This window comes from Trachinotus anak, unplaced genomic scaffold (genome assembly GCF_046630095.1).
Source record: "Trachinotus anak isolate AG129_WGS33_773 ecotype Australia unplaced genomic scaffold, CSIRO_AGI_Tana_v1 ptg000005l, whole genome shotgun sequence".
Lineage (NCBI taxonomy): Eukaryota > Metazoa > Chordata > Actinopteri > Carangiformes > Carangidae > Trachinotus > Trachinotus anak.
Window position 1 is genome coordinate 9290080 of NW_027273856.1, and position 21112 is coordinate 9311191.

The following is a 21112-nucleotide window of genomic DNA, read 5'->3' on the forward strand; positions in this document are numbered from 1 at the left end:
AAGGGGAATTACTGAAGGACTTTCTTCCCTTGATTAAACCTGTCTGCTCTGGTTTCACTACAGTGGTTATAGGAGGTTCCTGCCTTCGAGTTAAAATCTCAGCTTCTAATTCATGAGTGAAACTTGTCTATGTGATGCTAGATTCTATCCTTTCTCTAGGATTAGACTCATATAAGCCTGTGACATTTTTTCAGGAAGCTGGTAAGTTTGCTCTTAATTAAAACCATTCTACCATTCTGGGAAAAACACAGTTTTCATGTTTTAATGTTTCTGTAACTTCCCTCTCCTGGTTCTCCCAGCACTCTCTGATCATCTTCTGTTCATCTGCTAAATACTTTAGAGAGGAACTCCTCTAGTTTCTCCTTTTTGCTGTTGTTATCCAATGTTATGAAAAGGTGCAAAGACTGAACTAAATCACTTTTCATCAAACAGCCTTGTCCCCACCCACCAGCCTTTATAGCTACAACTGAGTTATTATTCTGATGTTGATTGATTAGGCGAGCCAGACACTTACTAGGTTTATTGTCATATTCATATTGATGCTGTTTTAGTGCATTGTCGTGAAAACTGAATTCAGTGCTGACCTAAGTGTCTGTATCTTTGATTTTTTTTTAAATACATTTTATCAATTGTCTCTGCTGCTTTTAATTCCCTCTCCAATTATTGCTGTCTCAAAAGCAGAGTCTTCTTCCTGTTGGACAAATAAGAACTTACTGAGCCTCTTGCTTTTGCAGTCTCAAATTAGAAGCTCAAGCCCATTATTATTATTTTCATGAAATAAATCACTCCTCCATTTTCTTGCTTATTGTTAAGTAAATGTGATGAAATCTCCATCTTTGAGGACCACTTTCTTTAATCCCCTGTTCTCATCTCCTTATAAACTAATATGCATTGAGCCAGTACTGCATGAATTTAGTAGTCCAGTAGACTGCATAGAGAAATGAGGAAAATAGAAAAAGTCTTTTCTGATCATAAATATGCTTATATGAATTCTGCTCAGTTGGTTTTGGCCCAAGCTGAAGGAAAAACAAATCTGCCACTCTGGATTATCACTGTTAGGTTTAAAAAGTAAGATCAGTTTGAAGCTTCTATTAAATATTCCTCATTGTTTGTCTTCATTTTACAGCATTGAGCCATAACAATCAGCCGCCCGACCTCATCCCAGCAGGGACGATTGATCTGCTGCTGTGGATGCAGAGAGGGGATTAGTTAGAGTAGATGTAATACAGCTCCAAAATGACATTCACCTGTCACCTGGAGCATCAGTTATCCCGATGTCTTCTTGTGAATTTTGTGAATGTGTTTTTGCAGAACCGAGAGACATAATCAGACAGATTGTTATTTTACCTTCACTGCATAAAGACTGCAAGAACGTAAAACAGTGCACAGCGTGACACACTCTGACTGTATCTCATTAGTGGAGATTTCTATCAGCTCTACTGACAAATGTATTGTGTGTAAGTGCAAACTAATGCAGCTGCACACAATACATGTCTTTGTCTTTCAGTACTATTTTATTTCAACATATCTATCTAAGTGCTAATTATCAGCTTCTGCAAATGTGTGATTGTCCTGTTAGATTCAAACTAATTGTGACTTATCAAAAGCCAATCTTTAATCTCTTTGACAATTCATTAAATTCATTAAAATGTTGTAAAATTGTTGGCTTGGGCTGATATTTACAGAAGCATAATGCATTCACTTAAGAAAAAAAAATCTGCTCTATTTTTCTGAATTAATGAGATCATTATCTCAGAATGCCTTCAAACGAGCCATCAGGACTTCCGTAACTTTGGGATGTCACAAGCTCAGAGGCTCAGATCCTGTATTCTGATTGGCTGACTGACCTGTTGTCACTAGCTCCCAGAGAGAAGCCTGAGAGAGGAGATGTAAAACTACACTGAGATGGTTTTTGGGTCTTAAAACCACAAATATATCTTCTGATGGAGATCAACACTTCAAAAAAACACAGGAAAGTGTAAAATATGTGACCTTGAAGTTACCTGTTATCATGCTTGAAATGATGAGGGGGAGGATAACCAGCTTCAGCATTCGCATGAGAATCTCTCCTGGGAAGCCAAAATACTGCTTGTGGAGATGGGAGAGGGAGGCGTACTCTCTGACCACGACACCCAAACTGATCCCTGAAAGATCAGGAGGAAGACAGAGTCAGGTCAGCGGAAGTGATTGGTTTTAGTGAAAAAAAAAAAAAAAAAAAAGAGTTATCAAAAGCTCAACTCACAGAAAAAAACATATGTTACAGATGTGGAAGTACAATGCTTCATCATAAGGAACATTTAAATTGGTATAGTGGCAGCTCAACAAACACAACTGACGCTGTCCTGTTATTTTACAGGTCAGTGGTGTTTTGTCATATGGAATTTATGAGGCATGTGTATTGAATATTATATATTTTCCAGCTTTAGTGTTGAATTGATCTTTATTGTTTTTTTTCTCCACAGTATAAACATCATTGCATGTGAATATGTGGAAAGTTTATTATCATCAACCCCTCCCTCACCCTCCCCCTCCTGAAAATGGTCTATTTTCCAGCTATAAATGTCACATATATCCCACTCACTGATCTGTGTTACCCACACACAACAGACCACCGTTAAAGATGCTGTAAAAGACTGGGATGACACAGCAGATTGTAGCTGGATGACACCACCACATTGACCCACTGTTTGCTATGTAACTCACACACACACCCACACACACACACACAAACAGCCTTTCAGGTTTAGCTGGCTGCTGATCCTTCACAGGTGGAGCTGTTTGGTCCAGTTCTGTGTATGTAAACCTGCACCTGACACTAGCAACAGCAGCAGCAGTTTACTCCTGCAGTGTTCACATTGTAAGTTTGCTACAGTTTTAACATTTGTGCTACCAGCAGACAATCTCAGCATTTTTTATACCTGCTGTAACTGTCACATGCTGATAAAATTAACAAAAGTTGAATGTCATAGGGTCACACACTAACCCCGAGTGGATATTTAATACTCAGTAAGCTTGTGGCTGTAACTCCATATGTGATGTTCATACAAGACTGATTTATTTCTATTTCTATATGTTAGATCTAAACCTCTATCAGGGAAATAGTTTAGCAATTAGAGAAATTAAATGCTCTCTTTCCAGTGTGTGTCTGTGTCTTAAGTACAGAGCTGGAGTCAGGATGTGGTTAGCTTATCACTAAAGTTGCCAGTGTTATCCAATATGTCGAATGGCTGAATAGTCATAGATGGATAATGAGAGAGTGGGCCACAGCACTGTATTGTTTTCTAATTGCCTCTGCATCCCACTCATCTTTTTTTAAATTTTTTTTTATTTGAACAGATAAACTCTGATTTAGACCTCCTCCCTCCCTCTCCAACCTGACCGGACATGGAGGATACACAGTGACACTCTGCGTTAGTTAGTTTAAACTATAAATCATAAAACCTCAAACCCGCAACACACGTGTCAAAATAGTAGAAGCTTTTACCTTCTTGCATGTAGCTGAGGAATGTCAGCATGTCTTTATCTGCAGCTCTAAACTGCAGCGCCAGCCTGCAGGTCTGAGACCTACTGGCTCTGATTTTTGGGTGCATCAATCTCACTGAGTCGTTGCTAATTTCTCGACTGCAGTGACTGTATAATGATGGCAGTCATAAAGACTCACAACTCGATTTTATGACAGCACTGGAGCAGAAATATTATCTGCCTTTCAATAACTGTTTTATAGCCTAAAAAAGAAACAGTCAGGGAGAGGCTCGTTGGAGAAGGAGGTCATCAAAACAAATGAGCAACAGGGGATGACACACTTTATTGCTGCTGTGTATAACCACTGCCCTTCACCTGCAAAAAAACAAGATGCAACATGAGACGTGTCTATGTTTCTTGTAGAAGACGGAGATGTTAGCTAGTAAATTAATTTAGGTTATGTGGCTGTGGCAGAAAAAGATTTGAAGTAAAAGTATGAAATGTGTGTCTGTACAGTCGGGTGCGCTCTGGGAAATACACTTATTTGCTTTCTGTCTGGGAGTGAAGGGAGAGGATTGATTTTAATATGTGTGTGTTAAATACGAAGCCAGAGCAGGGAGGCATTTAGCCTAGCTTATAATAAAGAATGCAAGCAGGACAACCTCACAGTGACAACTCACTGAGGTTGTCAGGTTTGATACCACTGAGATCATCACCTGTTCTCACTGACAGAAGTGCTACAGTCAGAGAGATGGCAAAGAAGTTACACATGTGCAAACAAAATGTTGCTGTTACATTTCTGTTTGTGTACAAACTAAACTCATTTGGACAGAATCAGGCTGTTTCCCTCTGCTTCCAGTCTTTATGCTAAGCTAGGCTAACCACATACAGACTGCAGATCTGTGCTTAACACACTGACATTGATAGAGATTGATATCCATCCTCAAATCTAACGCTGAGAAAAAAGTGAATGATGACATTTCCAAAAATGTTGAACTGTTGAACTGAAATGTCTTTAATATACATGAAATCTGAATTTACATAACATAAGCTGGTTCTAATAATTACCATTTAACAGAGGACACACCGCTCACATTAATAAGTCAAAATAAAAATGAAAGTCATTTCATAACTCAGTTAAAGGCATTTTAACCTTTTTCAAGCCTCTCTGTTTTAAGCACCTGCAGATGGCACGTCCTGTATAGTCTATGCTCTGTGTGGTGCTGCCTCTGTGCTGGGACTCCTCACATAGACCCAGCACTGTCACTTCAGTCTGGTCACGTTTGACTGTCTGAGACATGTCCAGACATGGGGGGAGAAGACAGAGGACAGAGGCTACGTCTCCGATAACACCACACTCAGTACCGATCCTCCATTCCTTTATGAAATATGAATACGAAATACAGTGCATGTTCTGTATTCCTTCACATATATTTAACATTTCTATTGCTGTCTGTGTGTTGCAGTGCAAAGCTGATGCAAAACAGGCTGATTTATTTCAGCAGTGACAGCAGCAGAAAGCAAGACTGAATGGTAAGACAAAGAGGGAGGGATGGATGTGCAAACAGCAATGAAGATAAGTAAAAAATGGCACCAGTGAAGGTGAGAGTGTCTCATTCTCTCAGCATACATGAGCAGACATTAAAGGGCTTCCACATACCGAGCAGCACTGATAAAACCGTGGCAATCAGAAGCCAATTCCTCTTCAACAAGCCTTTGAAATTCACGCCTCGTCGCTCTTTGTTGCCCATCATGTCCATGGTGTTGCTTTTCCTCCAGAAAGGGAAGAAACAACAATGGTACCCGTGGAGACACAAAAGACTCCTGCAGCCAGGATGTCAGGTGCAGACGAGGCAGAGAGGGATGGAGGAGCAGCTGCGTTGCTACAGCAAAGGATGCAGCCGTCAGACGCTGCTGATAGCCAGCATTGGTGTGAGGGAGGGAGTGTGTGGTAGGTAGAGGAATTTGGACTAAAAGAAAGGAATCATAGCTAAACCAGTGGTTTCCCCCTGTGGAAAGACATCCATAACAACGAGCTCTCCCCTTGTTGCTCCCTATCAGAGTCAAAAGGCAATATGCTTATTGGTATTACTATTGGCCCAGGGCCCCATGACCAGTAACCCTGAATAAAGTGTTTGTTTCAAGTTTGTGTTGTAAAGTTAATCATAAAACGATGAAGCACAACAACCATAAAGAGATGCAAAACTGTAACATCATCACTTTTTTTTACCGTCTGTTTCCTGTTCATTTTTGGATGGATATTTATGGACTTACCTCTTGTGTTGTTGCAGTTCTTGCTCATGTGTTTACGTGCCTCTTGACCATCCTCACCTGTGCCCCACCCACTTACCTGCCCCTGCTGTTTTCTGCCAGTTGAACCTGTTCATGTACTTTCCTGTGTTCTCTGCCAGATTGTTGTTGCATCTGGTTTTGTGCACATTGCTCTCCAGCCTTTACCTCATGTCTGTCCTCAAGGTTTGGTACTTGGTTTTTGGATTTTTGCCTGCTACCTGCCTGTTACTGTTTGCCTTTTTAGACTGCTTATCTGTGTGTGATCCTGTTTTTTAAAATAGAGGCATTGCTGTTTTGAAGCTTGCTCTTCCTCCTGTGAGTTTCTCTGCATCTGAGTCTTTTACCAGTTTTTAACAGAGTTGTTACAGTAGGCTACAATTTGGCCATGACTGACTCAGCAGACAACAACGTTTCGCACTCTGCACTCTAGAGTCAAGGCAAACATTTATGTGATCATGAACAAAGATCCAGCAAGTCCTCGCCTGCCTAAGCCTCCAACTGCCTCGGACCAGTGTGATCGGGGCAGTGACCTGGTAAGTGGAAAGAAAGGTCAAGCAGGCACTGGAAGGGTACCCGATGGTCGCCCCACGGCCATGTCTTTGTCCCTGTTGCTATCTGGTCACACTTCCACAATCAGCTGCAATCCAGGTGTCCATCGGGCAGTCATCCTTCTTAAACAGAATCTGTGGTGGCCCTCCCTGGAGGATGTTACTGGGTTTCATCTGTCTGTGCCCAGAACAAAGCCTCCCACAAGTCTGCTTCACCCTCTTCCAGTACCTAAGCATCCCTGGTCCCCATATCTCTGAGGACTTGTTACTGTTACTGGTCTTCCTCCCTAACACAGTCATTCTCACCATTGTTGATGTTGAAGATGGTCCATCTTGACCAATTTTGTCCCTCTGCCTAAGCCCCCATCAGTCACAGAGATGGCAGAGGTCATATTATCTTACATCTGCTTACATGATGTTCCACAGGATGTAGTGGTGGTCCAGGGCCCTTAGTTCTCCTCTGGATCAAGTTCTACAAATTGATTGGAGCCACAGCCAGCCTTTCTTCTGGGTAGTTTGTTTCTTGGTTCTTGGATTTTTGCTGAAGTGGTTATGATGCTAACAGGAGTGTTTGCTTGCCACAGTTATTAAACTGGCATGCACTGAAGTCAAAATGTAATAGAGAAGTGTTAGAATTTAGGGTGATGATGCATTTGCAATATGTTAATGGTTAAGCACATAATGTAGAACACATCTTTCTAATCATTTTTGTAGTATAAAATGAATCACACTAAATACTCTTCAGAATAAAAACACATTCTTAAAAGCCGTCATTCATCTGTTTCCTATGTTAATTGTAGTGTTGAAACTAAACTTTTAGCAAAATATGATAGTTATTGGGTATAAATGAAAATATTAAGATGGTATTTATATGTTAACATGTACAAAATGTTGCATTGATCTTAGCAGAAAGTAAAAAATGAAAACCTGATATTATGTGCTGCTTTAGTTTGGATATTTCCTTAACACAAACACAGAACATTCACTATACTATACTATACTATACTATAGGAACTATACCTCTGTTGGGAAAAACAAAGAATTACCTGCACACTGAATATTTTTGAAACTGCAAAGATGGTCTCATATACTTGTGACATTGTGATCTTTGAGGAGGTCATGTGGGATTGCACAAGTATTGTGAGGCTTATATAATGAAGCAAAAAAACCCCCAAACAAACACATAATTGTCTGATAGGGGTGAGGAAAAGCAGAGGCTATAACAGTGTTAAGGCTACAGATGTTACTTTTTAAGTCAACATTCGCCATGACAGTCAAGACCTAGCAAAGCTAGTGCAGGTCCTCCATCATGGTGGCCAGCTCGATGCTGCTGACCTCCTCCATGCCATTGCCACCATATGGATGTCAACATCTGGTGCTGCTCTCTCTTGCAGGGAGAAGGGAAGGGAAAGAAGGGGAGAATGCCTTTCCACTGCAGCCAGACCAACAGACACAGACATCCTGCACACGGAGGTTGCTTCCCAAGGTCTCTGCACCCTTCTGGGTACCACGCCAGACATAGCTGTCACCAGTGATCCATACTGTGACTATGAGAGGAAAATAAATGAGTGCAATAAATGCTTCAGGTAATGAAAAGTACAAAGTTCACTGGCTCAGTTTTTATGTCATGTAGAAAAAATAGACCAAGGGAACAACACCTCAAAATATAGATGACAGTCTTCGAATAATCTTTTTGTCCTTTGAAGACAGACACTATAATACCAGCTGTCTAAAGTCCCGTAGCCAAGACTGGTATTTACAATTTAAGCTGTGCAGCAGACATTTTTTTTTATATATATAAAACCACCTTTCTGTCTTAACAGTCATATTCAAGGTAATAATCTCACACAGCACTGTGGTTAACAGTATACATACAAGTTTCAGTCCCCTGTGGACGTCTTTCAGTGTCAAAACCAGAAATATCCACTCTAGTGGAATAGCAGTGTGTCGATTTATGCACCCATGCATAATTACACATAATACTTGTGAGCATGTCCTGTGTCACCTCAATAATTACCCACAAGAGATTAAATATTTTTACTTTTTTGACTATTTTTGTGCTTTTTCTCCTGAAACTTCAGTCTCAGCGGACACCACAAGAGACAGAGGAACTACAGGTGACCACAGTGCCACCCTGTGGAAAAAATACACTACATCACCACACTGGCTGTCCTCCATTACTGACTGGTGTGTATTTACAGTCATTTATGTTTTGCAGAGCACAATGTCAGACCAAACCACTGAAACAGCTACTGACTGAACATTGAAGTTATTTTGTCAGAGTCTAGTTTATTTAAGTGTGTGTATTGTTTGTTTTCTCCAAATATACATATTTTCAGTGTGATGCATTTTGATGCAAAATTTTGTGAATCTCACATGTCTGAGTGTTCTTAAACACACCACAGAGGAAAACTGTCATGCTCACAACAGCACCACCACCGATAAACCAACAAAATAACTTTGATATGAAACCGATTTGGATAAAATAGGCAGCAGCAGCTGGTTTCACACAGCTTCCTCTGTCTTCTTCATTTATAACCTTCTGTGCCCCCCCACATTTATTTTTGTGATGGCAGGTATCTGCTGGGTATCTGGAAAAACAACAATAACATATAGTATCTCAGTAAGGTGTTGGCCACCATAACCAGCTTTAGTGCTTCTTGGCATCAATTCTCCAAGTCTCTGAACACCTCTGGAGAAATGAACACCATTCTCCCAATAGATATTTCCTCATGTGATGTCTTGATGATGACGTGATGTGGTGGAGAGCGCTGTCTCACCCGTCGACCGACAATCTTCCACTGATGTTCAGTTGGATTGAGATCAGGTGACTGTGAAGGTGAAAGCATATGATTCACATGAGTTTCATCAAACCATTCAGTGACCCCTAATAACCTGTGGATGGGCGCACTGTCATTCTGAAAGAGACCACTACCATCACGATAGAAATGTTTCATCATAGGATAAAGGTGATCACTTTGTATTGATTTCAGGTGAAATGCCCCCCAACAGCTAGCAGATCCCCTCACTCTTGCCAACTTGAAACAAAATTAGAATCAACCTGCTGATTGGATGTTAATTGCTAAATAAATTGTACCATGCAGTGCACCTCAGTGGAGTGACCCGTCTGTAGACGTCTCCAGCTGCCGCCTACCGGCGATGTGTCGTATAACATCCTGGTCATTAAAGAGGTTTTATTTTGAAGGTTGTGTCCGGAAGTCCTACTCTTCATGCCGTCTGGGTGAATTGACTGTGGCATGAGACTGAGCCAGTCGTCCGGGGGAGCGCCAGCCAGCAGGTCTTGAGTGTTGGTGTGGATATGAGAGGAAGTCTGATGCGTTAACCTGGTAGTCAGCCGGTGTACAGGCCGCTGCACAGCAGCATCCATCAGAGCGGGACTAACTGACCGGCCGGCGGCTGCTGTCGCTCCCTAATTGGCTAGCTAGCTACCTAACCTAAACCCGCTAACTTCACCAGTTTAAGGCGGTTTACACGGCGAGCAGTGTGGGAAAAGCGGGGCCTCCGGTTAGTACGACTCGGTTTACAGCTGCCCTGGAGAGCGTAGCAGCCCGGTTTATTTTCCGGAGCAACATCCTGCTGAGATGGGTGAGTAGACAGCTAGCTAACCAGCGCACTCTGAGCCGAGTTAGCTAACCAGAGCTGTTCACCATTTATTTAAACCGTAAACGGTTATCATGAGAACGCCTGTGAGCAGCCACGCATGGGTGATTGTTGACGTTATGTATTATGCATTAATATCAGAATAACATTTCGTTGACCCTCTTAGTTTCGTGCTGTATTGTCCAGTAATAGGAAAAGCTGACTGTGGCTGAATCGAGTGTACGTGTCTGCCTCAGTGCTCGGGTGGGGGAGCCTCCCTGACTCCATCCACTGCCCGCTCTCTGTGCTCGGGTGGGGGAGCCTCCCTGACTCCATCCACTGCCCACTCTCAGTGGTCGTCATGTTTTACCTTTTACTATGTTATGTGTTGTCACTAGCTTTGTTCGTGCCCGATGTAATTCAGGCTGTGAAGGTCTCAGTAGCTACATGAACATCCATCCCCTGAAATGGCAGTGTGCTGCTGATGGTGTAGATGGCACTTCTCCTTCTCCACAGCTGTTATGCAATAGGATCCAGCAGCCCACTTTGTGTTGCTGTTTATACTGCACTGCTCTCTGTAGGCTTACTGTTTGTACTGGTTTTTGATAATAGACACACTCTGGTTACTGGATACTTGGGCACAGCATCTTCATTTGATTTAACACAAATCAACTTTAATAGCCTGCTGTAAAATTCTGTAAACGCTACCTCTATATCTGTTACATTAGAAAACCGTCAGCACTCCTGAATGCAATCTAGAACAATATTTGTTTGACAGTTTATGCGACATTTCACAGGGTTTAATCCCAGGCTGGATCATTTATGTTGTCATAAAAGGCATCCAGGGATGGAGAGATAGATGTGTGGGTTGTGTAGTGCACCAGCAACTGACAGAAACAACCAGGTCATTGCAACAGTGTCTGCAACCCAACCCTTATGCAATATATCATCACCTGGTTTGTAGGCACAGTGGTGGAGTGAGCGTTAAGAAAACTCCCAGTGCCACTGCAACAATTCTTTAGCATTACCTTATTCTCTTCTGATGATCAATAAAGTAGAGGAGAAAGTAGTGTGTCAGCCTCTGGAGTAATTAGAGTGCATTCTGGACCAAACCCGGCAGGTCAGTCCTAATCAGGTTTTGCTGAGAATGTGGACTGTACAGACAAACTGGAAGCAGTACTGTCAGTCAAAGTGAATGAGCATCACTCAGTCTATAACACAGGTATTGTATTGAAGCTGTGTAATAATAGATTTTTAGCAGTCATTTAGCCTGGTTGCTGTGCATGATTTATATCAGACTATAAAGAGATCAGTATGGCGTATAGATCCAGTAAAGCGGTATCACTCTTTGCTGGGGGTGTGGAGCAGCTGTCAAACACTACAAATTGCAACTCTATGAAACATTTCTGAGACGAGCCCAGAGGGAAAGCGTTCATTAAACTAACAGTCACTGTTGTATGATGTTATGAGGAAACAGCTCAACTGTCATTTGTTTCCTTCACTTATTAATAAGAACAACAGGAATCATAACCTAATCGTTTGTTGTAGCATGTGATGGATGCACACCAGCAATAAATCATTGATTCAGTTACTGTGGTTAACCTGACCGGCAGTCCAGCAGATTGATGGCTTCTAGTCCACATACTGGAGCAGAGAGAAGGAAGAAGACAAGTCAAGCATTTGTTCACAAAATCAGATGTACAGGTTCCTCGTTTTGTTGACTGTTAGCTTGGACACACCATCGAACTGCAAGTGTAGGTAGAATCAGATAAAAAAAGACATGACATCTCAAAATTCACATTCAAATTTTGGATTGCATTGGAAAAAAATCAGCTTTTGTTAATAGTTGTTTTTATATTTACAGCTGCAATACGTATACCACATTAGCACAGTACCTCATAAAAAATCTCCAGAATATTCTGACTAACAGCAAAACTATTTAACCTTCTGACTAGGTAATCATAACCCAGAGACATTGTGTTGAACAGTTGTGTCTTTTCAAGCAGGGGGTATGTCTGTAAGTGTATTTTCGTAGTACTGTTTGTAAGAAATGGCTCAAATCTACCCACAGTTTTGAAAAAACAGCACCACACTGAAGGTGTACAAGTGTACAAGGTGGTTCAAACGTAATGGTTTATTAGCACAGGTTTTGTGTTGAATTCTTCCCTAAAATGAAAGTAAAATGTTAACAAGATTAACTTGGAAAAATTGTGTGTTCATAAGGGTGATACCTTCATATATAACGATACAGCATCTATATTATAATGCTTTATGCTGTTATTTGGTGTTAGCTTGTGCTTTAGTCATACTTTAGTTTTGTGATATGCATCATTTTGCTGTGGAAGTGTTAAGTTTCTGGAGGATCCAAAGATGGAAAAGCAGCAAGACACACACACACACACACACACACATATATATATATATATATGTATAAATTTGTAGATTGTAGATGTAGAATGTCTCATGCAAGAAGTTGGCCAGTAGTTGGTTGCTTAAAATGACTAATGACGCTGCGTGCCTGGATGGATCTTCTTCAGATGCAGTGTGTGGTGGTTTTAAAAGCTTGATCACTGTGACAGCAGTATAAGAAACTGTCACTGTGAGACCATGTACGTTACCTCCTCTCTGTCTGAACAACTGGTGATTCAAAAGACCTAACCTCCAGCAAATTACTGTAAATCATTATCAGTGTCGGCTACGTACTGTATTTCCTCAGACAGTGTCCGAGGCCTGTGGTTACCTCTACTGAAGATAAACAGCCTTTAGTAAAGGCAGGACTTTATTTCTAATTCCTTCTATTAAAGAACTAGAATTGATCATATTTTGGTGAGCAGTGATCTGCATTTGTTTGCTCTGTTAGTTTGTGCGTAATGCTGTTAATACAAACCCAACACTTCCTCTAACTGTTTCAAATCAAAATCCCTTTAGCTTTTCAGTGGACAGATACCCTTCATTTATATTTGTTCATGTCATCCACGCTCCTGGCCATTATTTCAGACCCAGCTTTTAATCCACTCTCAGCTTTTATTTGAGGAAACAGGGGCGTCCTCAATGTCCTTAAAGTATTTGACACTGTCAGAAGATGTGCAGTCCATCCAACTGTTCTCTTAACCACTTACTCTGTTTGCGGTTGCAGGGAGTTGGAACCTATCCCAGCACACATTGGACAGGTTGCCAGTCTATCACAGGGCTTTACAAGATACTGGAAAATGAGTTTTGGCCAGTATGGTACACCTCTTGTCCCTCCGGGGTTGGCTGAAGAGGGCTTTTCTGAACTGGTTTTCCCTTAAGTTTGGAACATTTGCGGAGGTTTTAAAATGGCTTTCAGACTCAGACTTAAGGTCCACCTTAAAATGTTGTTCTGTGAACTTGAAGCTCCACATTTCACAAGGGTGTGAAAGCAAACCTGCAGCAATTCCCCCTCCCAAACAAGAAGAAGAAATGACCATGGACCAAGGCTTATTGTGCTTTGCAGCCTAAACGCTGTTGCTCTCTCTGTGTGTGTCCTCTTCAGCTCATTGTCTCCTTCAGTTGAAAACCTGTCAACTCGTGTTCCTTGAATGTTTCTGTTTGCAGACAACCTGAGTGAAGCCCTGGAGAAGCTGAAGCTAGCGTCTACAGACAACGCCACGGACAGCGTGGAGAGCTGTCTGGACTGTCTGCTCAAAGCGCTCGCCAACAACAGTAAGCACAGCCTGATTTAAACCGAGCGTTTATTAAAACCCATTTTTCTTCTGGTCTGTAAAATCGCCATGGCAATCTGCCGGCTCTGGAACTCGCATCAGCTCTGTAATATTTTCTACATGACTCAAATGTAAGCGCTCTCATTAGTGTGCTCAACTGTTAATTTAATAAATCATATCTGGATTGTACTCAGATAAGAAATGTATGTGTGCAGAAAATAAGGCTGCTTGGTGTCTGGCTGTAGACACAGTGTGACATTGTTTGCCAGACAGCTGACTAATGTGGAAGAGTAGACGTCTCGCTGTTGAATGAGCAATAATTCTCCAGCTGATTGTGCAGCAGATCTTTTCCTAACTGGACTCATTGTCATTCAACACCTGTGGTGCTAAACCTGTGAGACTATATTGGTTCAATCTAATAGTCTGACCATAAATGTCCTGACACACTGTGTTAGTTTGGCTCTGTCTCAGACAAAAGCTGGCAGAATCATGGTGAAATCTTTGGTTGTTTCTGTCACATTAACCGATGACAACCTGCATCAAAATTCAAACTGAGTCAGAAATTAAAGACCAGATTTTTGTTGTGTGACTGCTTCTGTCGTCCATGTCTGCAAACCTACCAATCAGAGCATGGCATGAAATGACACAGAATACACTAACATACATGCAAAGTACATTCAGATACCACACTGGTGTGTTTGTGTCTGTGCTAAACACCATTTTAAAGTAACACATAAACAGTACAAAGAGCCATGCTAGTGGCACAGTGGTGCTGTGAGCTAAACGCTAACATGCTAACATTAAAGGTCCCATATTTACTCTTCTCCAGTGTTTTATTTGTGTTGATATCCATAAGAAGATTTGTGGTTGTAAGAACCAAAAACCTTCTCAGTGTAGTTTTATATTTCAGTTCAGTCATTGGCTGATGGTTTTCTGAGTGATCAAAAAAATATCGCAGATTTCATGGAAACACTCAGAGACACCAAATCCTGCAAGGTTGGATGGTGGGTCTGGGAGCGTCATGGCTGAGAGTGGTGACTGCTTCATTGTCTTCCTGACGGCTTGTTTTAAGTGGGACCTTTAAAGAGTAACGCAACCCCCCTGGAAATCTGGTGCTCACTGACCTCAAGAGGTTGAACTCACCTTGCTGCAGTGATGTACAGGTGTTGGGTTTGGGGTAAAAGCACATTTTTGACCACCCATCAGTGATCCTGGGTGTGGTCAGTGGTGAGACAGACTTAAACCTTTCAACCATAAGGACAGTGAAACATGGCTGTTAAATTACTCTTAAAGCATGTACAGTGTTTACCATAGTTATCTTAGATTAGCATGTTAGCATGCTAAATGCTATTGAGCAGTTGGGGCTGTTGGTAATTAGGGATGTCTCTAGCTTTTCTTGTTCATGAATCAGAAATGTATATTTAGATATGTGATTTGTCTAAAAGTAAGAAAACAATCAAAATGAACAGTTAACTGGTGTTGTACTTTGATGACATATTAATAATTTGTTTAACCTTCTAGTGTTTCTGGTGCCAACTAGCAAGGGTAGCAAAGCTTAATTGTTTTGTCGCCTAATCATGCACATCTCTAATGGGAATGCCATTAGTTTCATAGGTGTTGGTGGATAAAGTGAAATGTTGTCCTGATGAGGGTGTTGAAAATTCAGAGGATTAACAAAGTTTTTACAATTCATCCCCAGGTTGATATATCTGTGTCTCATCCAAATTTCATGACAGTTCATTTATTAGTTCTTGCTGGAGAAAGTGTTGGACTTAAACTATGTTGGAACTATTTCTCGACAAATCATCAGACCTCTGTGCAGCATCACGGACTGTCAGATACACAGTCAGTTCTTTGTCTTTGTCCTGTCATGATGGCACTAAACCTGTCAGCAGCTACTGGCTCTTGCCAACACCTTCAAATGTAATATCTGCCTCCATGTATCTTTAATATATTGTACAGCTATTCACCACGCATTCAGAGAGCAATCTGACATGCCTCCAAACTGATATTGACACTTGAAAGTCACATTTGTTTTACCAGCAATAACCCTGATTTAGGAAAGTGACATCCCTATAGCAGTGATGCTGAGAATATATAGGCACCTTGTGTTTCTGAAAAGTGTTAGGGTTGTATTAATGTGATTGATTCTGTTTTTCCAGACACTGAGGCCAGTGTGAAGATCCAGGAGATGGGTGTTCTTCCCCTGCTCCCCACCCTGCTAAACCCCCAGTCTTCCTGCACTCCTAAAGTAGCCAACATCATAGCTGAGGTGGCCAAAAACGGTGAGGATCGCTGTCCAAGCCCATCCACGGAGGGACATCCTGACTTTCTGTTCTTCCATTTGTCAGTGTTCAGTTTTTACACTTTCTCTTGCTCACATCCTTTTTTGTGTTTACCATGTGTTCGTCATGAATACATTATTTTGATGTAAATGGAACGACCTTGTCTGTGATGGATGTGTTAGAACTTCAGTATGAATTAAATTATTTGAAGAATTGAACAGTATTGTGTTGGATTGACAGGTAATTTCAGACCAGGGCTAGATTCAGCAGCCCTCCTTGGCGTTTCACGGCTGAGCTGTCACTGAGTGAGAGGTTATTGTGTAAGGATTCAAACCTTGCATAACTGCAAGGTTTGTCAGCGAGCTTCCATTTTCCATAATGAGAAGCTTTTAAAGCAGAGAAAAGCAGACGTGAATAGAACTTGGGGCTAGAAAAGGTTAGGATAATGAATGGGTTTTTTAGCAGCTTGCAAGACTGCAGCTAATGATCACTCCCCAGCAGTTTGCCAAGCTTGGCAACAACCCGCTGGCATTTATCTGTCACTGCTTCCGGAAATGTCTGCAAGCAGCCAAGTGACTGCTGGGCTAAAGACAACTCCCTTTCTGTCTGACAGTTTGAACCAACTTGATTGTTTTAAAGCTTCATCAGACAAGACTCAGTGTAAAAACAGGTTTGACTCATTAGCCGTACATGTAACAGAGAAGAGGGTCTCATCCCTGCTAAATCCCTGCAGATCTGCCCTTTACAAACGAGAGTCTGGTGAGACTATGGCCACCGGTGAGACATCCTCTCCACATACAGATCTTGATGACTCCATGCTTATTGTCAGTGGGAGATGTAAACTGTCTTGTAGTCAGCAGTGAGTAATCATCTCATCCAGAGAAAGCTGGACCCTCCAGAGAAAGATTTTTTTCTCTCCTTCATGGCTTTTATAACCTTTGTTAAAGAATCACAGACAGGTTACAATGAGCATGTAGGGTTGGGTGATACCGTAAAACAAACTAATTTTATCTGCCACTATCACACATTAAGCAGCACTGGATAGGAAAAGCATTTGACTGGGTGTGTGGATATAGATGAGTTCTGAGCTTTTCATCAGAAAAAAAATACATTACTATTATTTTTTGCATCATATTTGGAGTAGATAAGACAGGCCAATAAAGGTTCTTATTTTGGTTATTTCAAATTGGCCAAAAAAGTCCTTCAGCCAATGCCAGTAGCCAGTATCAGGGGTGTGGATTCAAGTCACATGACTTGAACTCAAGTCAGACTTGAATCATAAATCTTGTCTTGAGACTGTTCCCCGAACCCAAATATTAAAAGTGATGCTGTAAAGTGTACAGCAAATCCACAGACTTGACTGTAACTATGTCACAAAATTCATTTTCAAGTCTAGAACTAATATTTTCATTTTACTGAAAGCAAAGTTTAAAAGAAATTTATTATTTCTGGAACTTGGCTGTTAGTCATTTTAAAGGGTATTCATTTGACTGAATGGTACGTAGTGACTTGTTCAGGACACAAAGTTAAGTATTTGGACCTGACCTGGGACATACGGGTCTTGAGTTGGTTCTTCACTCAGGACTTTAAAGCCGAGCTTATTATGTGAGATTGCTGTTTGCAATTTTAACATGAACTGAAGGATGAAATAATATGTACAGTGCATCCGGAAAGTATTCACGGTGCTTCACTTTTTCCACATTTTGTTATGTTACAGCCTTATTCCAAAATGGATTAAATTCATTTTTTACCTCAAAATTCTACACACAATATCCCATAATGACAAAGTGACAAATGTTTGCTTGAAATTTTTGCAAAGATATTAAAAATAAAAAACAAAAAATATCACATGTACATAAGTATTCACAGCCTTTGCCATGACACCCAAAATTGAGCTCAGGTGCATCCTGTTTCCACTGATCATCCTTCAGATGTTTCTACAACTTGATTGGAGTCCACCTGTGGTAAATTCAGTTGATTGGATGTGATTTGGAAAGACACACACCTGTCTATATAAGGTCCCATAGTTGACAGTGCAGGTCGGAGCACAAACCAAGCCATGAAGTCCAAGGAATTGTCTGTAGACCTCAGAGACAGGATTGTATCGAGGCACAGATCTGGGGAAGGTACAGAAAAATTTCTGCAGCATTGAAGATCTCAATGAGCACAGTGGCCTCCATCATCCGTAAACGGAAGAAGTTTGGAACCACCAGGACTCTTCCTAGAGCTGGCCGCCTGGCCAATCTGAGCGATCGGGGCAGAAGGGCCTTAGTCAGGGAGGTGACCAAGAACCCGGTGGTCACTCTGACAGTGCTCCAGCGTTGCTCTGTGGAGAGAGGAGAACCTTCCAGAAGGACAACCATTTCTGCAGCACTCCACCAATCAGGCCTGTATGGTATAGTGGCCTGACAGAAGCCACTCCTCAGTAAAAGGCACATGACACCCCACCTGTAGTTTGCCAAAAGGCACCTGAATGACTCTCAGACCATGAGAAACAAAATTCTCTGGTCTGATGAAACGAAGATTGAACTCTTTGGCCTGAATGCCAAGCGTCATGTCTGGAGGAAACCAGGCACCACTCATCACCTGGCCAATACCATCCCTACAGTGAAGCATGGTGGCGGCATCATGCTGTGGGGATGTTTTTCGGCAGTAGCAACTGGGAGACTCGTCAGGGTCGAAGGAAAGATGAATGCAGCAATGTACAGAGACATCCTTGATGATAACCAGCTCCAGAGCACTCTGGACCTCGGACTGGGGCGAAGGTTCATTTTCCAACAGGACAACGACCCTAAGCACACAGCCAAGATAACAAAGGAGTGGCTTCGGGACAACTCTGTGAATGTCCTTGAGTGGCCCAGCCAGAGCCCAGACTTGAACCTGATTGAACATCTCTGGAGAGATCTGAAAATGGGAGAAACTGCCCAAAAATAGGTGTGCCAAGCTTGTAGCATCATACTCAAAAAGACTTGAGGCTGTAATTGCTGCCAAAAGTGCTTCAACAAAGTATTGAGCAAAGGCTGTGAATACTTATGTACATGTTATATTTTTGTTAACATACACTGTTAGTGCACCTTTTAACTTTCACATTTTAAATGAGCCCTTTCATTCCAGATTTTTGCTTTGGGCTGCTTGTGTCTCATATGTTCTCCTGCAAAGCTTAAAAATATGCTCGATTAGGAAGAATGTGCCAGTTTGTTTGGATTAGTGTCAAAGGGAGTGACTATCTTAATCATGTGTGTTGAAAGTTTTTAAGCACTGGAACTGGAATGTCAACCACTGCATTTAAAACAAATGGTCTGAAACAATCATTAAAGTTCTGGTACAGATCTGTGTTTGATGCTCTTAACTTCCTTGAACTGAAGACAGTTTTGTTCTGACCCGTTGTCCAATCTCCTTGCTGCTGTCTAGAGTTCATGCGGAGTCCCTGTGTGGAAGCCGGCCTCATCCCTCCTCTAATTCAGCTGCTAAACTCCACCGACCAGGAGGTTTTACTGCAGACTGGCCGAGCTCTTGGCAACATCTGTTATGACAGCCGTAAGTAGGAGTGTGCTTTGCTTAGGGAACATTGAATCCCTCATGAGTCTTGTCATCACCCTCACAGACCTAATAGAAGATAAGTAATAAAAATGATGCTGCTTTTGGGCTACACTACTTTCAGATACACAAGCCTTTAACAGTTTAATAGGATTGTGTCCAGGGAAATGTTGTTGAGATCTAAGGAACCACACCCCATTCACTGCATTCAAATAGAAGGCATTGCAGCCCCCGCTTTGCTGTCTGTTAACAGTTGAATTCCCCCTGACGCTAACTGATTGTTTATTTGGAACCTGTACTCACAGCATCTCTGGAGTCCATATGAAAATATACATACTAACTATACAACACAATACAAACACACAAACAGCTGCACTCATATAGACATTAACTTAATTCAGAATATGAAATGCATATGTAAGTATGTGACATAAGTAGAACAAATAAATAAGTAGTACTATGAAAATCAGTACTGTCGCGATGACTACTCTAAAAGACAAAGACTGTTCTCTTCATTCTCTTTTCTATAGATAATTATTCTAATAGTAATTTAAAAGGAGACACATTTGCTATGTCACGTTGAGTTGAGTTTGTCTTAGTTCGATATAAACTTTAGCCAGGAGTTTAAAAGTGATAACCGTATATAAGCCGATTGGAACGTTTTTAATATGAACATATAAACCAACAGTTCTTTTACAGTGAAAAAATTAACTTGTCAGGTGGACAAACACAATAATGTAGAGACTGTTCCTAAAATCTAGTTCAGTGTTTTGGTTCAGCTTTTTACTTTTAAAAGCAGTAAACTATATTGGCTAATATATCGGCCTGGTTGATTTATTGATTTATCTCCTGTATGTTGATCATATTGTCTATACAGAAGAATTTTATGTAGATTAGGAAGCAGCAAGGTTGCATCATTTCAGTTTGTGAAACTGCTAAAACTGGAGACAACTTATTTCAGTTCAGATATTTGTAAAAGGGCTAAAACTGAAATGTGTTACACACAACGAGCTCCTGTTCTAAACCGTAGAGTAAATGTTCATTTGCAGCTGAGATGCTTCAAATTACATTTTTGACTGAGGTTACAATATAATTGGACAGGGAATGGAATAACCATTAGGCTTAGGCCGATATTTTATAACATCGACTATATAATACATATACAATATATTTTTTTATACCATAATACAATTATGTATTATTAAAAAAGAATCAACTGAAACCTAAAATACAACAATATAGTTATATTATGATATATAAATATTTGATATGCAATAATATTGTATATTGCAATATTTGCCCTGGACTGTATCATGATATGAAGCTTTGAATATCGCCCAAGCCTAATGACTATGTTTATATATTTATTAATGCACATGTAATTAACACATGAATTTGGTTATTCTGTGTTTGAAGCTGAAGTAAAGGGCTGTGGAGAAGCCCAGCTGTCAACACAACCTTGTTGCACATTAATCTCATTTGTTTAGTGACATGTAAAGAATAAGGTGTCACAGTTTATCTGACAATAATGTGACTGTGTTTTAAAATGTTACAGCACATTTGAGATGTTTGCGCTAAGAAATTTGATTAGTGAATGTTCCAGTGGAGTATTTGAGTGTTGACCTCAGGGACGAGCAGCAGAGTTTAAGCCTGATTTTGAGGCCAGCGTCAGAGGCTTTAATCACAGCTGTTAGTTCTGGTGCAC

The 21112-nt window shown here is 41.0% G+C and overlaps 2 protein-coding genes and 1 long non-coding RNA gene across 7 annotated transcripts in view; 2 read left to right on the forward strand and 1 right to left on the reverse strand.

Moving 5' to 3' along the window:
• The window catches only part of slc1a1 (solute carrier family 1 member 1), an 18535-nt gene extending 13138 nt beyond the window's left edge, over positions 1 to 5397 (reverse strand). Inside the window, exons 1-2 of the mRNA XM_071478257.1 lie at positions 5123 to 5397; positions 2004 to 2144 (exon numbers count right to left, since the gene is read on the reverse strand). Coding sequence (XP_071334358.1) covers positions 2004 to 2144; positions 5123 to 5222 — 241 coding nt within the window. The 5' untranslated portion in view covers positions 5223 to 5397. The remainder of the gene's footprint in view (positions 1 to 2003; positions 2145 to 5122) is intronic.
• Positions 5398 to 5441: 44 nt separating this feature from the next.
• LOC139621606 (uncharacterized) lies at positions 5442 to 8646 on the forward strand. Of its 3 annotated transcripts, none has more exons than XR_011691026.1 (3): positions 5442 to 6287; positions 7697 to 7888; positions 8384 to 8646. It is a non-coding gene; the product is annotated as an uncharacterized lncRNA (long non-coding RNA). The 3 variants fall into 3 exon arrangements; XR_011691027.1 differs by having other exon boundaries at positions 5442 to 6069; positions 6185 to 6287; positions 7697 to 8646; XR_011691025.1 differs by having other exon boundaries at positions 7697 to 8646.
• Positions 8647 to 9515: 869 nt separating this feature from the next.
• The window catches only part of rap1gds1 (RAP1, GTP-GDP dissociation stimulator 1), a 34137-nt gene continuing 22540 nt past the window's right edge, over positions 9516 to 21112 (forward strand). For 2 of the 3 annotated variants that reach the window (XM_071478268.1, XM_071478270.1), the window contains exons 1-4: positions 9523 to 9908; positions 13479 to 13586; positions 15748 to 15870; positions 19282 to 19407. In XM_071478268.1, coding sequence (XP_071334369.1) covers positions 9905 to 9908; positions 13479 to 13586; positions 15748 to 15870; positions 19282 to 19407 — 361 coding nt within the window. In that variant the 5' untranslated portion in view covers positions 9523 to 9904. Of the gene's footprint in view, positions 9909 to 13478; positions 13587 to 15747; positions 15871 to 19281; positions 19408 to 21112 lie in introns of all 3 variants that reach the window. The other variant, XM_071478269.1, reaches the window with a different exon arrangement.